Source organism: Pezoporus occidentalis, unplaced genomic scaffold (assembly GCF_034315485.1).
Source record: "Pezoporus occidentalis ecotype Australia unplaced genomic scaffold, CSIRO_AGI_Poc_V1 ctg140, whole genome shotgun sequence".
Classification (NCBI taxonomy): Eukaryota; Metazoa; Chordata; class Aves; order Psittaciformes; family Psittacidae; genus Pezoporus; species Pezoporus occidentalis.
This window is the reverse complement of record NW_026913210.1, coordinates 1,900,155-1,917,075: the sequence shown is the minus strand read 5'-3', so window position 1 is coordinate 1,917,075 and position 16,921 is coordinate 1,900,155. Positions and strand designations below refer to the sequence as shown.

The 16,921-nt window shown below is 46.7% G+C and overlaps 1 protein-coding gene across 4 annotated transcripts in view; it reads left to right on the top strand.

Moving 5' to 3' along the window:
• Positions 1-16,921, top strand: part of PSD3 (pleckstrin and Sec7 domain containing 3) — a 110,837-nt gene that overhangs the window by 29,662 nt on the left and 64,254 nt on the right. For 3 of the 4 annotated variants that reach the window (XR_009963045.1, XM_062609782.1, XM_062609783.1), the window contains 2 exons: positions 13,461-13,667; positions 13,766-13,846. Coding sequence is in view for 3 of the 4 variants with exons in the window: in XM_062609782.1 (XP_062465766.1) it covers positions 13,461-13,667; positions 13,766-13,846 (288 nt within the window). In the remaining variant the exon portion in view is untranslated. Of the gene's footprint in view, positions 1-1,914; positions 2,797-13,460; positions 13,668-13,765; positions 13,847-16,921 lie in introns of those variants that run through there. The other variant, XM_062609784.1, reaches the window with a different exon arrangement.

Sequence of the window (16,921 nt, the reverse complement as noted above, 5' to 3'; positions counted from 1 at the left end):
CATCGTGTGTTGTCAAAGGCGGGGGAGAGTGAAAGGCAGTGACAGCAAAGTGGGGGCTCAAGCCAAAAGCAGTAGTCTACAGAGGGGTGAGGGACCTTGTGAGGGACAAAGATGCCTTGAGTCTCCATCCTCCAGGGACAGGAGGTTATCTGAGAGTCCTTAAATGGGACTAGTCATTCTGAGCTTTCCTGGGAGTCAGTGGTAGGAGGTCTTTTACCTGTTTTTACTCTTTTTGTGCTGGTGTGAAAGAAGCTCTTTGAGCAGAAGCAGTTTGGATAATTTTATGGATTAAGGTACAGTTTGACATTAAAAGAACAGGCAGAAGGACTTAGGAGTTTAGAATGTTTTTTTTCCATTAGTCCTACTGAATTTTGTTTAAATCCTGTACAACCCTGAGCTGTTCAGTGCCAATAGGCACTAAGTGACTGCTAGTCTGCAACAGCCTGGATGGAGCAGGAAACTCAGTTCAGTCCTGACACTTGCAGCTTCTTATACTGAAATCAGAGATTGGTGTGTGGAGGACAAGCAGCACATGCAGACCCTGGTTCTGTTACTATATGGTTGCAGCATCTAGTATCTAAAAAGTACTGTCTAAAAGGCCCACACCAACTCATCAAGAAACAAGTTATCATATAGGTGTGCTTATGTGATGCTTAGAGACACATTAGGTGCCTGCCTAGTATGTATTTCATTGGGAATTAAGTGAATTTTAGTTTAAATTTGCAGCCATGCAGATAAGCCAACAGAGGATTTAAGAATTCTCCTTTTTCTCCCTTTAATAAAAAATACAAAGAAGCATTTCCCACAGCAGGTTTGTTAGGAAGCTCTGGTGTTTTAGTCTGCAGGGAGCTGTTAGGGACAAGCCCCAAAACCTTGCTTTGCTAAGAAGTGTTCAAGGCAGGTTGGATGGGGCTTTGAGCAACCTTTGAACGTATCCCTGCCCGTGGCAGGGAGTTTGGAACTGGATGATCTTTAAGGTCTCTTCCAGTCCAAACAGTTCTATCATTCTACAATTCTTTGATTTTGTGATAAAGTGTAGCTGTAGCTGTACAGACAACCACAGATATGCCCAAAAGGGTAATTCTCTGGACTTTATACCTTATTAACCACCCCTCCACCATGATAATCTGATATCATGTAGTATTGCACCAGGATACAGGTGACCGGCAGAGCATGTGTGTTGTATTGTTGGAGCCAGTGATAATCACAGTGTTACAGTGTGTGGGTGAGAAGCAGTGAGCATGCTGGGGACTGCATGAGATTTATTGACAGAGGTGTGAAGACGGTGTGTTGCTGTGTTGCTCAGGTGAACCAGAAATAGCTGCCTGAGCTGTGGGTACTATTTTTAAGAGTTTGCATGTGTGGTTGTGTTGCCTGAAGCAATTCCAGACTTGTTTGAACCAAAAGTACACATGTATGATGACGTGCAGTAGCCACTGCAGCACCCTTGTACCTTCTGCTGCAAGTCCTTGTTTCCTATAGCACCATGAACCTGCAGTTGTGTTGGGGCTGTAGTTTCCTAATGTGTAGCACCTGCCTGGTGCTTCAGAGCATCAAGGGCCACCCACTGAAATGGTCCAGCTTTTTTGGAGACCAAGTAGGGAAGGCAAGCCCTGTGCCATGCCAGAGGCAGGCACTGCTACCAAGACCTGTGTCCTGCCACTGGTGGTAGGGGTCCACAGGCACCAGGGGCGGCAGCATCGCACCAGGGGCACCATCACGACTGCCACTATCGCCAGCAGCGGCAGCAGCAGGGGCGCCATCACCAGCAGCGGCAGCATCAGGGGCACCATCACCAGCAGCAGCAGCCGGTTGCCTGCCTGCGTTATCGCTCAGCGCCGCCGGAGGTCTCTGTACCCTGCGTGGAGCCGCCGTCTCTCTTTCAGCCAGGGGCGTCAGCGGCACCCCCTGCCCGCCCGGCGATGTGAAGCCGCTGGAAGGCAGGCGCAGGCAGGATTGCAGCTGGAGGACCCCACCCTGTAGGAATGGAGGCAGATGGGGGTCTCATCGTGTGAAAGTGGCAAGTCCAAAGCGCAGCAGAGGAATTTCGGGTGCCGGGAGTTCGAGAGCAAAGCAGCGCAACATTGCAGTGTGGCACCAGAAGTGTACCCCCGCTTTTACCTAAACTGGGCCTCCAACCCATGGGAACAAAAACCGAAAGCAAAACCTCGGCAGCTCCCTGCGCCGCGGTATTTCGGAGACATAAAAAACCCGTGGGAAAGTGCGTGGGGAGTGTGCTTCCAACTGCCGCGCTAATTTATGGGGGAACAGAGTGTGAAGTACTGGCAGTTCTTCACGGTCCGGTACAGAAGGGGAGGGCGGATGTGAGAGCAAAGAGTTAATGGATTACAGCTGGAGATCGGCAGCCGCGTGCCAAAGAGGGAAGGAGGAGCAGGTGCTCCCCTTGTCCGTGCCCTCCCGCTAGCGGGTAGCTGGGCATGGCAGCACCGTTGGCATCCTTCCCTCTGGAGGGATCCCGAGCGTAACTGACACGCGGACCCTAGGTGGCGTGAGGTCCTAATGCGAACCGGCAGGGAAACCTAGTCCCGTAGTGAAAAAGCGGTAGGGTAACATCCTTCTCCGCTCTTAGGAAATCGCTGGCTCTGGGAGGGGTCACCTCTGGTATGTGAAGGCCAGTCACATGCCTTCAGAACTGAAAAAAAAAAAAAAGGAGGAAGAAACAAAATAATAAAATGACTAGAGGCTGGCGGGCTGCAAGTTCGTATGGGCTCCTGGATGTCTGGAGGCTTCGTCCCTGCTGTTCTTCCCATCAGCTGCTGGCCGTGGCTAAACGCAGTAAGTCCTGGCGAGAGCCGTGCAACATGCCTGCTCTGACAGCCACCTGCCGTTGCTCTTCCCTGGGCTGTGGGGACGTCAGCAGCCCCCGTGTTTTCCTGCAGGACAGGTTGACTTGCTTTTGCAAGCAGTCCTTTCCTAGCACAGCTTTGGTGCCCTTTGTGTCTGGTCAGTGGAGGAGGGATGCTTGGGGGAGAAGGGTGTGCAGCTTGAATTCCTTTGGGAATGGTTCCAGCGCTTGGTGTCTTTTCGAAGGCTTAATCTCACTCCTAGATCTGTGATGATTATCCTTCTTGGAAAAAAACAGATTTCTGCAGCTGAAGGAGCCTTAAGTTTCCTCACATGGAGATGTGAGAACTGGGGTAGTGTCTGACGTTTCAGAGTTGAGAGACAGCCTGTGTATCAGGGCAGTGTGGGGTCCCCATGAAACATATTGAGCCACAGGTTGCCAGTGTAGCGAAGCTTTGCAGTGGCAATAAAGATGTTATATTTGGGCTGTGTTTGATCCCTGTGTTCCCACATTATCCCTGCAGTCCCCTCCATTGTACCTGTGCCCTAGGTGCTGCACTCCTCCCTTCTTGTGCCAGTAGATTGTGTTGAGATGGAGCAAAGCTCAGCCTTGGTAAATGGGAATTCAGTCTTAATCGCAGAGGCTATAAGGAAGACTCTTTGCGTGGTGCTACCCATACATTGAGCCTGATGCATCACCTGAACAGGATATAATAATTTACACCAAATCAGAGTGGGAGGAAGGGGATGTATTTCCAAAGGACTAAGATACACCTAGGAAGAGAGAATTATCTTTGCTATGTATACAGTGAGCATTAGAGCATCATTTTATCTAAAAGGGAAATATGAAGTTCTCTCAGTGATGATCTCCATCTTTCTTTTCTGCTTTCAAACTTTAAAGACAGAATTTTTTTTAATCTCTCTTTTTTTTTTTTTTCTGCATTCTTTATAGCAGACTTCTTGTTCTGTCTTCCCTTGTATGCTACACTCAGAACAAGAAAGTAAAAGAATACAGAAAAACTTCTGGCATTTGTTCCAAGTTCTCTTGGAAGATGTGGTCTCTGTTGGCAGGACATCACTCAAGATTTTCTAAATCCAGAGAGAAAAGACAAACTGTATTGCAGCTCCTAATCCTCAAAAATGCTAGATATTTGCCACCTGCCATCATCTTCAAAGAACTGATGGTGCTCAGCAAATTCTGCAAGTCCTGTTACTTTATTTTTCCTAGAGGTGCAAACACAAATTTAGCCATGTATGTATTCTTCTGTAATTCAAGGAGGAGGAGGAGGAAGAAAAACTGCCTAAGGGAACCTGGTGTTCTCCAAGTAAACGCACAAGAACGTGGACTGCAGTTCCCGATGGCTGCCAGGTTACTCCTAATAGTTTTGGCATCTCATAGTAGTTCCCATAGTTGTTTTCTTTCTTACAGATATAGGTCTTTTCTAGCAGTTTCTTCTTTGGCACTCTGCTTATTCCTCTTTGAGGCAATAAACTGTTGAAAGATAAACCTAGTCTTGATACCTTTCTCCAGGTTGATTGTCTAAGTCTTCTCCCAGTGTATCAGTATCCTCCATGCCAGTTATCAGTTGGCACTCTGGTATTTTTGTCCAAGGTAGCTTGTGTTTGATTTTCAATGTGGCTATGAGGGTCAGTACTTACATATCTAACATGTAACCTTTATTTATTCATTTTATTAGTCTGTACATCAGCAGTCTGGTAGAGCTTGTTTCCCCTTTGAAGACTCACCTTGTGACCCAGTTGAATCTGCTGAGATCCCTGTGTCCCTGTGTGGATGTTTTTTGGCCTTTGGACTAGCCTCAACTCTTGACAAACAATGGAACTTAGGAGAACTAGTGCTATCAGAATTTGGTGCTTCCTGTTTGCTGCCATCTATAAGCTCAGGTTAAAGAAAGTTATTCAGAAGAATGCCACAGGCTGTTTTCCTAGAAGAGTGAATGCATCAAATTCATCTGCAGCCGGTGAACAGCAAACACGTGTTGGAGCTCATTTTCCTGCACATGAGCTAGTGTATCTGTCAGTTGTTGAGCCACAAGTAAGCACAATATGCTGGCATGCGTATGTTAAATCCAGGTAAAGATGAAGTGGTGCAGTCTGCGGGGGTAAATTTCTGAAACTGGTGACATTTTGACAACTGAGGATTTGCCCCTTTATTGCACAGCTTTAGTATCTGCAGAAACGTTAAGCCACAGTGATTGCCTTGGTGTTCCCTGTGGAGAAGTGGCATCACTTTGTCAAGGCTCTGGAAATGCAAGCATGCAAGTTTGCCAGTTTTGCTCTGGCTGGTGAGGTGCTTGCAACACCAGTTTAGAGAGACTTTGTAAAACTGCTTCTAGTTCCTAAACAAACTGTTGTTTTAGGGAAAAAAAGAGCTGCTTACTTTTCGCCTCTTCAGTTCCCAGCCTCCTCTGAAAATAAAACAAGCAAAACAAAAATCCAGGAGCTGACAGAGACAGAAAACGGGGGAAAAAAAAGAAGAAAAAAAAAAAAAGTGGAACAGCTGATCAGTTCACTGCACAAAGCTCCTCAGTATAAAGCTGTCAGCAGCTCAACTTCTAAGCTGGCATCTGTTGGCACATCTCCATTAAAGTCAAAGCCATTTAGGTCAGGAAGCATTCATTCACTGAAACAAGACGTCCCTGCCAGCGCCAGGTTGGTCCCAAAGTGCAGCCTTCTGTCTCATCCGTTAGCCATGACTGGCTGCCAGTCAAGCCCTCCTCCATGTTCTTGCTGGTTAACTCTTTCCTTCCTCTGTTTGTCTGGCTGTTGGGGTAGAGAGAGGCAGAGCCTGGCAGTTGGCAGGGCGGCATAAGGATGTGTAGCTTCAGATGTGACATGGGAGCACTGGTAGAGAAGAACAGGGCATGTAGCATACAGACTCCTTGCTAGCAAAGCTGGGTGGGCTGTGGGTTGGTTGGCGGTTGGTTTTCCTTTATTGCGGAAGTCTGTCTTTTATTATTATTAACTATAATAAGAGTTATTAACTATTCTTTTTGAGGGTAGGCATTTCATTCTGCTGCATGATTCAAACTTAAAGCACCTGTGTGTTACTACTGCCAGTGCTGAAATGCTCCATCGCACATCTCCAAGGAAGCCTTAGCTAGAAGACATAAAACCCCATGTTCTTAAGCATCTGGTTTCCTCCTTGGCCAGCAAGGTCCAGCTGGACCAGCTGCTCTGTCAATGTGCACTTCCTGAACCAGTCTCCAAACAGTTAAACCAAGTCCAAGTGAGGGGGAAGTATTCTGACTTCCTAGTTTTGCTCCTGTCCTGAAGGAGTCCCATGTGTAAATGTCATGTTGCTGCTGAGTGTTGGGACGGCTTTACACCGACAGCATGCATGGGACAGATGGGCTCAGGGGATCCAGCTGGAGAGCTCCTGAACCACAAGGGCCGAGTGTTTTCTGAGCAAGGCCACAGGGGTGCTGTGTGATCTTTGGATCTTGTTTTCGCTTATGTCTGGGGGCAGGTGGGCCAGATCCTGAGTGTGGAACTATCCTGATGTAGCCAAGAGGCCAGGCTACATGTCAATGCATTGGCCAGAAATGTCCTCAGTGGGGGGAGCTTGGACACCCTCTGTGGCAAGGGCCAGGTTTTCACTGCCTAAGCATGGTGGGTTTAATGTGTTGTGATTCCGTCTGCAATTGCTAACCCCTGCCACAGCTATGATACAAGGAGCCTGAGGTTGAAATGGAATCAATCCTGAAGTATTTTTAGAAAACATTTGTACTTCAGGTGGCAGTGAGCCAGGTGTCTGTGTAATGAAGGACACAGTGTTTCTCAAAAGGGCTGCAATCATGCCCCTGCCTGTAGTGGGACTTCTTGTCCTAATGCTCTGATCCCGTAATGACAGCGTTTGCTGTAATGCAAGCCTATCAGAAATGGCATTTTCTGAATGCTTTAGCTGTTAGCTCTCTACTTAGAATCGGTGGGAATTCTTTTAATCAAAGAAAAAGGTGGATGATTACAGGGAGCAAGAGGTTATTTTTAAGTAGCAGCATGCATTTCAGCCCCTGAAATTGCCTTTGCAGATGCGTTTTATTGATAACCAATAGGAGATAATGGGGATGGTTTATTTTTCACTTTGCTCCTCACTGTGTGATGTGACAAGGCTGAGGTACTCCTTAATGGATCTTTGGTGGGTACTCTGAGGTGCAGAAACTGTCCTCCCTTCATGTGTCCTGGCTGATGCTGTGCGCATGAGACACCCACTGAATCGAATTGCACCAAAGTGCAGCTGTGTCAGTCCTCAAAGAGGGATCTACTTCAAAGCGTATCTTTGAAGAGAATCCATATGTAGGACTTCAAAGCTGATTAAACTATTCAAAGTAAAATAGCACAGTGAGTCATCCGCTAGGAAAGGGCATTATTTTTATTTTTATTTTTTTCTCCCCTTCCTACAGTTCTATCTTGGAAGAGCCCTGGAGCTGGAGGTAACTGGTGAGGTAAACCATTGCTTGATGTGATTTTGTGCTCGCTGTCTCCTGGCCCCGAAGAAGCCAGTTCAGAGCTGCAGCAAAGCTGCAGCAGAACTGCTCCCAGCCTGTCTGTGTGGTCGGTCATTTGTGGCAGGAACTGACTCATCACGTCCCACTGCTGCCGGGATTTCTCTGCTTTCGCTGATGGGACTATTCCTTTCAGAGACAGGCTGCTCAAACGTGGCTTTTCAGCTCCATTGAAACAAAACACAGCCTGTGCCGCTGATCATTTCTGAAATGTGGCTGAGCATCCATGCCTCTCTGAAGGGTTGCAGTGTAGAGTGTTGTCCCCTCAGGGCACGGATTTTTGCAGAGGGAAGTCTGCACCCCCGGCGAGGTCCAGGCTGGTGTCAGGGGCATCTGTGTGCTTCTGCCTTTCTGATGCCCCTGTGGCGCTGTGGGGTGAGAACCACTGCTGAGGGGCTGTTGAATTAGAAGCAGAGTGTGTTTTTCACTGCCAGAGTTGATGGTTATGGTTAAGGGAATGGTGTCCTTTGTTTCAGAACCAGGAGGAGAAGAAAGATCAGGGTGAAGGCATGTAAAACAACAGGGCCAGCACAGAGCTGCAGAGGGTGATTGTCAGTCCCAGCGTGGCTCCCCGGCGGATACTGAACCCTGCTGAAAACATTTGTTCTGGCCCTAGTTTCAGTGCACCAGAATGCCTCTCCACCCTTCCTTATTTTTAATCATTGCAGCGTTTTGCTCTGATGAACTTTGCTGGCGAATGCCTGACATAGCCTGCCTTGAACTAAAGCTGATGTTAATGGCATGCAGATCTATTTGAGAGAAAAAGTTGATTTCCTCCTGTTTCCTCCTCTTTCCAAAAAGAACTGTGAAGATCCCAGCCCTCTCTCATCCAAGCTTCCTCTGAAATCTGCATCCAGTGCACTCACTGCAGACATGCATGCTGGATGGGTTAGCATTCCCTGGGGAAGGGTCCCATGTGCATCCAGGGGAGACTACGTGTCGCAGAGTGCATGCTACTCTTTGATCCGTAAAAAGCTGCAGGCAGTGACAAGCTGTAATCACTGATGTGGCTGGACTGAGGACAGTGCTTAAGCTGAGTTGTCACTGCCTGCCACTCGGTGTCTACTCTGAACATCAGCTCCTCTTAATGGCCAAGGTAGTTGTTCCATGCTGGACCTGAGCTTTTCTCCTATAAAGCCGACATGCTCTTCTTCCTTGGGACAAAACAGAGATTTCCCCCTCCCCCATTGATTTGCTAAAAAATTAAGAGCATCTCAAGGTTTAAGGCATCAGAAACTGCAGGTACACATACTGGGGTTTCCAGTTGCAGGCTAGTAGGGTGGGAATGTGGACCACTATGATATGAAGTGCCTGTATCCTGAACATTACTGGCCTTGCTCTGTTTTTGTCTGGAAGTTGCAGCAACTCCACAACCTTACATTGCTGTGGAGGTTTTAGATTTTGATGAAACTCAGGATTCGGATTGGAGGGGAATAAGTGAATCTCGGGTATTCTTAGATAAAGTGTGCTAAGTGCTGAGCATGACATGATTGAGATACCTTGGCAGTGGCAGCTAAATCACCATTGACCTGATTGATAATGGAGTAAGTGAAGAAGACAGCATAAAATGTTTCAGACTACCTAGCTGTTATGGTGTGTTAAAGGCAAAACAGCTTTACAGATGTTACAGTCTGCCCGTGTTTCATCCATGAGTGTGGAGGGGCGGCTGCTGCTGTTAGAAAGTAACGAATTTACCACGGCAGCTATTTATTGAATTACTGTGGTTTCTGCTGGATATGGTGATCACAGCCTTCGTGCATTCACTGTGAACTTGGGAATGCTTTGGCAGAAGGAGAGAACGTGCGTCAGGAATGCATTGTTGGGACAGAAAGGGTTAAGGAGCTGGCTGCTGGCCACAGCCTGTGAAGTGAGACCAGAGGGTTCTGGGTTTTTTTTTTAGCTTCTGCTTTTTGTGTTTTCTGATAGAAGAGATTAATGTAAAAGTCTCTGGATGAAAATCCACAGCTGTTGCTGTACAGGCAATTACCAGTAGTATCATTACAGTCCCATTTGGCCTTGAATCCAGGATTAGGGGGAGTATAGTTGTTTACATTTTCAGCCTACTTCTGTTAGTTAAGAGGTTTCTCATTTTTATGTGATAAAGAGTAAAGCTGCATGATAAATCCATGACCAGTCTTGCTTTGTATCACAAAGCACTTTCTTGGCTGTGTTTAGCTGGGAGTGCTGTTGTGGGTTCTTTGTGTGCAGAAACTGCAGACTGCAGAAGAGAGTCTTCAGTCACTCCTAGCCCTTGATTAGAGCCTGTTATAAGCACTTTACAGAGTGAGGCAAGTATTGCTGTCTGTGTTCAACAGCTGGGGAAACTGACAGGGCAGGAAAATGGTTCACCGAGAGAGTCTTGGAGGTAAGAAGAGATGTCAGCCTTGTAACATGTCCCCGAGTAACATGCCCTAGACCCTGCTAAAATGACCTGTCCAGAAGGCAGCTTGCAATGGTCTGCATTTCCTAAACCTTCAGTGCTGTGAGCACTGTCTCTTCTTACCACTTAAAAATCCCAAGAACTGAAGTCTTACTTTAATATTAACAATCTGGCATTTCCCTGAACAAAAGCCTTATGTTACAGGCAACCTATACTGCTGATTTGATTGTCTTTTTGTACTTACAAAGTAAGAAGCTAATCGACTGTCAGAATAACTGAAGGAAGCATCCCTTATTCTTCAAGGTGATACATGTATGGGTCCCCTCCATCACAAGGAAGTTTTAAATTGGGGAGGTTTGAAGATAAGGTTTGTTACGCAGCCTTTGGGCTAGTCGTGAACATGGGAAAGAGCACACTCTCCTTCTTGCTGGGTGTTGCTCGTTCACATCCTTGCCACTGCTTCAAGAGGCAAAACAAAACCTGGGAGCTGCTGTACTGTTTATTTCACCAAGTGCCAGATGCTGGCACTTCCTTTCTTTCTAAACTTATGGTGGTTTGCGGTAATGCTGGCTCTCATAGTGCACTCGTTCCTAGCAGTGTGCAGATGTTTCTTGTCGGCTTTGGCCATCTTTCAGGGCTATAAATATTGCCTTTAATAAAGTGCAGTGGTGAAACAGGCTTGTGATTTATCAAAGAATCAGAACTGTAGGGTGGTAAGGACCTTTCCAATGCCCTTGCCATGGTGTGTGGTTTAACCCCAGCTGGCATCTAAACTAAGTACCATGCAGTCATTCGCTCACTGCCCTCCCTCCCCCCGCCAAGTGGGATGGGGAGAAGAATCAGAAAAAGGGTAAAACCCATGGATTGAAAAAGAGCAGCTTAATAGTTGAAATTAAATAATAATAATATAAAAAATAATAATAAAAGAATAAAGCCCAACAAAAAAAAAAAGTGATTCACAATACCATTGCTCACCACCCTTTGACCAATACCCAGCCCAACCCGAGCAGCGATTGGTAGCTCCTGGCCAACTCCTCCCAGTTTATATACTGGGTATGACGTTCTGTGCTATGCAATACCCCTTTGGCTAGTTTGGGTCAGGTGTCCTGTCTCTGCTTCCTCCCAGCTCCTTCTGCCCCTCCTTACTGGCAGAGCATGGGAAACTGAAAGTCCTTGATTTAAAGTACTACTGAGCAACAAATAAAACATCATTGTGTTTATCAGTGTTACACTAAATCAAAATCACAGAAGTGTACCAGCTACAAAGAAAAAAACCCCACTCTATTCCAGGACTCATGGGCAGGGACACCTTCCACTAGACCAGGTTGCTCAAAGCCCTGTCCAGCTTGGCCTTGAACACTGCCAGGGATGGAGCAGCCACAGCTTCTCTGGGCAGCCTTTGCCAATGCCTCACACCCTCACAGTAAAGAAATTCTCCCTAATACCTGATCGAAATCTCTCCTTTGTGAGTTTAAATTCACTCCTGCTTGTCTTCTCAGTATCTGCCCTTGTAAAAAGTCCCTTTCTGGATTTCTCGTAAGCCCCCTTTAGGCACTGGAAACCTTCTCCAGGCAGAACAATCCCAACTCTCTCAGCCTGTCTTCACAGGAGAGATGCTCCAGCCCCCTGAGCATATTCTGATCATCTTCATAGACTTGCTCCAACAGCTCCATGTCCCTCCTATGTTCGGGTCCCCAGAGCTGAATGCTTCAGGTGGGGTCTCACAGAAGCAGTGTGGAGGGGAAGAATTGCGCCCCTTAACCTGCTAGTCTTGCTTCTTTTGATGCAGCCCAACAAATGGTTGGCTTCTCATCAATCAAGACCCCCAAATCCATGCCCTCAGGGCTGCTCTCAATCCGTTCTCCACCCATTCTATATTTGTACTTGGGATTGCCCCCACCCACGTGTAGGTCATTTAAGAGTGAGGCTGCAAAGTGACATGGGCTTCAAAGCAGCATTTGTGCATGGAAGAATATGTGGATGTGTTAGCTCACCTGGTTATCCTTTCCTCTTGTTATAGCTGTTGGAGTCATGCCTGATATGAATGGACGAAACATTGCTTGGGAAATGTGTCATAGGATTGTGAAATTTCTTCACAAGTTTGGAGTAGACAAAAGTTTTAGAAAATTTCAGATATTGGCTAGTATTTTGGAGCTTTTTTGTTTTCTAGGGTAGCTGGTGGTCAGTGATGTTAGTGCTGCTGGAATTGTATTTACGTTATTAATTCCCTACTACAGTACTGTGACTGAGCCACTTCTGTTGTAGCACCTGATCGTTTACACTGAAATAAATGCAAAATCAAATCTCCAGTACTTGTAGGAACAGGTTAGATATTTGTTTTCCCCAGCACCACACACCTCCTTCTCTTGAACCATGCATGGGAAGGGAGGTAGGGCACAGGTGGTGATTTGTGTGGAAGGAGGCATGCAGAATAGCAATTTTTTTTTGTTTTAAGCTCGCCTGATCTTTAAAGGGTTAATAAGTGGCTATCAGACATTGCAGTAAATGGCTGGATAATTGTTACTGGAGCGCAGTGATCGGTTGTTCTAACTGTGGCTTGTCAAGCCCGAAGATTACAGTGGTGTATGAAACCATGGTATGCTGAATTGTTGTGTTTTAAATCATCTTTAACTCATTCCACTTGTGTCTGCCCTGTGCATGACCTCTGCTGATCGTTCGTTAGCCCTGTGTAAATGAGGATTTGGTGAAAATAATTTCTGTATAGTATTTTCTTTTTAATAGGAGTACCATCATGCACACACACACAGAGCTGCGGTTTTGAAAGTATTTTCATGCAGTGTCAGAGAAGATCTTCCCAAAGTTAAAAGCCTGCCTGTGTGCAGGGGTGTGTACCTGTGGGTATGCTTTCTGGTGTGGAGGGCTCTTGCCATTCTGTGGGGAGAAGCAAAACAGGCACACAGCCCAGCCAGAGCTTTTCTGCTGTAGTAGAGGTGGGAAGAATCTATAAATGCATGATTTATGTAAAATGCCCTGGGATTGCCATGCTGAACATCCTGTCTTTGAGCAGAGAGTGAGGAAAATTACTGCAGGAGAAAAGGAAGCAGTTCTCCAGGCTGGCCTGGGTGACTTGTGTTTCCCATTCTCCAAACTGGGTTCCTTGGTCCGAGTCCTGCTTTATCTGTGGGATGCTTGCTGCTCAGGGATGGCATGGAGTTGCTGAGGCTTCTGTGGGTGTTATTTTAGATTTGGGGAATTGTATTGTTTCCAGGACAACTGGGGAAGAATAAGGAAGGGACCTGTGCTGAGTAGCTTGGAGCTACTGAGCACCCTGGCTTGCTCTCTGCATTTTCCCCTGGAAAATGACTAATGGCCTACTTTTACAGGGGCCCCTTCAAGCCAAGGAAGTGATTGGGTTAAAAAACACTAGTGCAAGAAGCAAATGAGGGGCCAGTGTTGTCAGATGCAGCTGTAGACAGATAATAGCAAATAGCTCTCTGTGAAGTGAGCACAGGTTGTGGATGCTCATCACTCTCAGAAGGTAAGTGCAGGGCAAAATGTGTTTCTGAGCTGGAAGGTCCGTATTTGGGTCTCTGTGTTTAGCTCTCTTAACCTCTGATGACTGCTGAATAAACGTCCTTCTACACAGCTCATTTAGTTAAGTGGAATTTGCTATATTGTGTAATCTTGTCTCTATACCATTAATTGCCTTCTATTCTAAGAGTAACTAAATAATTCTTGAAACTGTAATGTCATCTTATTTCTCTTCTTTCCATATTTTTTCCATCTCATAGCAATGCTGAACTGCAGAGTGTGGTTTTAGACTTCAGTGCTGCCATGGGGAGCAATGAACTTCAGGAGAAAGATGCCACCGGAGCCCTTGGTCACGATCTGAGCAATGGCAGCAGCAGCAATTTGGAAGCAGCCCAGCGCCTGGCTAAGCGCCTCTATCGTCTGGACAGATTCAAACGCTCTGATGTGGCAAAGCATTTGGGTAAAAAGTACGTGCTGATACAAGGCCTTTGGCCACATTGTTGTTCTTGCTGGCTCTGGAGGGGTTCACTCAAATGATAACCTTTACTTATTTGTTTGTTTAAAGCAATGACTTCAGCAAGCTTGTGGCCGAAGAATACCTTAAGTTTTTTGACTTCACAGGCATGACGCTGGACTACTCGCTCAGGTACATCCCATTTGCAGACCTTACCTTCCTGTTTTAGTAATGGTGCTGTTGGGTCTGTTGTCCTGGTTCAGGAGGTTGCCCTGAGGGGGCTTAAGAGGGTGAAGAGAGGGATGTGACATGTTTCTGGGATGGAGTTTTTCTCTTCTGTTTTGCTTGATATGCTGCTGTATTCCAGAGTGCTGTTGGGGCTCTGGCATTTCCCAGAGGGGAAAAATCTTTGGATGGACCTGCTTAGACGTGGTCCTTGATGCAGTGGAGGTGGGACAAATGACAAGTCACTCAGTAAACAGAGGACTTGCAGTTTGCGAGGTGCTGCAAGGGAATGAAGGTGTTGCTCACAGCTGAGCCACACAGCTGTTTTGGCTGATGCCTTTTAAAGCTTGCTTTGCCTGGCTGCAGTGCACAAAGCCATGTCCAGGGTTTGATGTGGCTCTGCAGCCCCCCTTGCTGCATCCCTCTGGGGCACCCAAAAATGTGCAGAACAGCAAAAACTTCCATGTGGAAAATGCTGTGGAGAGTTTGGTAGCTGCCAGCGTGGGTGTTTGAAAACCCAGCCCTTCAATTTTCCTTCCTTCTTCCACTGAAATTAGGCCTCAGTAATGTTTGTTTTCAGTATTTTTTCTTAAGAGGCAGAATACCAAGTTTGTGTAGCAGTGGCCTGTTAGCATGGTTGCTGGTGTTCTGGTATTTGAAGGGATTTAAACTGAGTTTAAATCATCTGGCTGAAGTTACTCATATGCATTTATTGTTTCTAGTAGTGATACAAACCCAGGAGGTCTGCAGGTACTAGCCTGTCCCTTGCAAATGTGTTGCCAAGGGCTGACTCCATGAAACCATGGCAGACCCAATGGAAAACCTGGAGTCCTGCCTGCTGAAGGCGATGGAAAAGAAGTGTGAACTGACTGGTCCTGTGGCAACGGGAGCAGAGCCAAGCTGGAGCACTCACACAGCACAGGGTGGGAGCAGCCTGGGTAGTGGGAGATCTGCTGCTCACTCTGGGTTTTAGCAGCCCTGAAGTGCAATGCTAAACATACCCTTTTTTTAAATTGTGAAATCCAATACCTAATTACTTTGTAGCACATATTTAGGAAGTCTCTGCTCCCAGTAGATCTCTTGTTAATATTAATAGTCATGACCTTCTCTAAAATACGCCTTGGCTCGTGTGGGACTTAGACATGCCTGGGGTTTGCTGAGGTTTCAGGAGCAGCCGCAGCAAGGGCCGGCTGTATGCCCTCAGCATGCAGCAGATACTAGGGGACACAGCATCATCTCGAAACCTGGGGGAGCTGAGTCATGCTGCTTGGAGACAGTGAGAGGCAACTGCCCTGTTGCTGCTGGCTTGCTGACAAGCTGTGGTTTGTTAACCATTGTGAAGCCCGTGGCAGCAGCCCAGACCGATGCTATCCCCCAACTGTGTGAGGCCATTGTGCAGTGTGTATCACCGTTGGTCGCAGGGCTGGAACATGGGGAATGTTGTTCCTTCATCATTCTGATCTACTTCCACACCCTGGACTCACATCACCTATGAATCTCCTGAGTGCAACAGTCATGTCTTCTCAGGGCTGCAGGAGGAGAGGAGGTGAGACCATGGCTCCAGCTCCTCTCAGAGTCTGTCCTGGTCCTCCTGGTGGGCAGAAACTTAGCCGGTGTCCTAGGCCCACAGCATTGTGTTCTGAGAGCAAGGAACCTGCCTTGTTTATTTGCCAAATGTTGTTTCATTAGTTGCCTCTCTGAGGCTGCTTCCAGGGCGGTAAAGGTGCTGAAGAGGACGAGAGGGTGTAGGTCAGTGGTGTCTGGCGTGGGCAGGGAGTGTCACTGGAAAGAGCTTGAGCTGGAGGAGGAGGAAAGATGGCTAGTTGTCAAAATGTCCCATAGGGTATAAGGTAGGAAGTGAAGAGAAACCCTGTGAAAACTCAGTTGTGTCTACTTGTGAATTGGGTTACTTGAAATGCATCACATGTGAAATTAAGTTATTACCAGGCAGATCACACTCTGTATGGGTGCGAGATCATTGCAAGTACAGCCCATCTCTGACCTTACATCAAAGAGAAAAAATTAATGTTTATTCGTCCAGACTAGATAGATGTGAATGTTCCAGCAACATATTCCACACCTCTCAGATCTGGTGTTAGCTGTAGTCTCATGGGGTATTTAAAAATTGTCTATTAGGCATTTATTTTGTATGCTAGTTTGCTTGCGACCCAGTAGGTTTGTGTGTTCAGGCTTTTCTTAGAAGCATCCTGACAAATGAGCGTAGGTTGATACCACTGAGGTCATCTCTTGGCTCCAGGATGTGGGGATTTTGGGAAGTGCAGAAGTTCATCTTTGGTTACAAGGCAAGTTTTTCTATCAGGAAAAATAGCAGCATGGTGAAGAGGAGTGGTGGTGAAGTGTTGGATGAAGAGCAGAAGATGTATGTCCCACCTCTTTGCACAGGCTTGCTGGCTGTGTCTTAATGAGTGTGACCAGCTCTACACCCTGGCCTGTCATGAGCAGGCACCCAGGAGGGCCAGGCTGCTCCTGCTGCTGTTAAAGCTCATTGGGAAATGTGACTCTTCTGCTCCATTCCCCAGATGTTTTCTGCAGATTAGGTAGTCACCCTGCCCTCTGGGAATGCAAATGATTTCGCCCTCACCGCTCTCATAGGCGACCCTCCAGAGGAAGACTGCACCTTTTGTGTGGGCTCTGAGTCTGCAGAGCACTTACTTCGCTTACTCCCCTAGAGTAGCTCCTGCAATTTGGATGGGAGTACTAGTGAGTGCAAAGCTGAAAGATACAGGGGTGATAGGCAGTTACAAAAGGACAGAACACCCTGGATGTCTGTCATTCATAAGGAACAATTGCTTCAGTTCCTTCCCCAAAGAAAAATACTAAGAATAAGAATAGCTCTTTCAAGTAGTGTAATTGCTTATTAGTTTGTATATTCCATGGCTGAAAGCAGTGGTAATTTGTGCTTCATTTACTATAATGCTGTGATTAACTGCACGCAGAATAACAGCCCATTTTCCTAGGAAGTGTTCTTGGAACAAAGTATCTGGTGTAGGCTTATGACTTAGTGTACATTTTGCTGTGAAT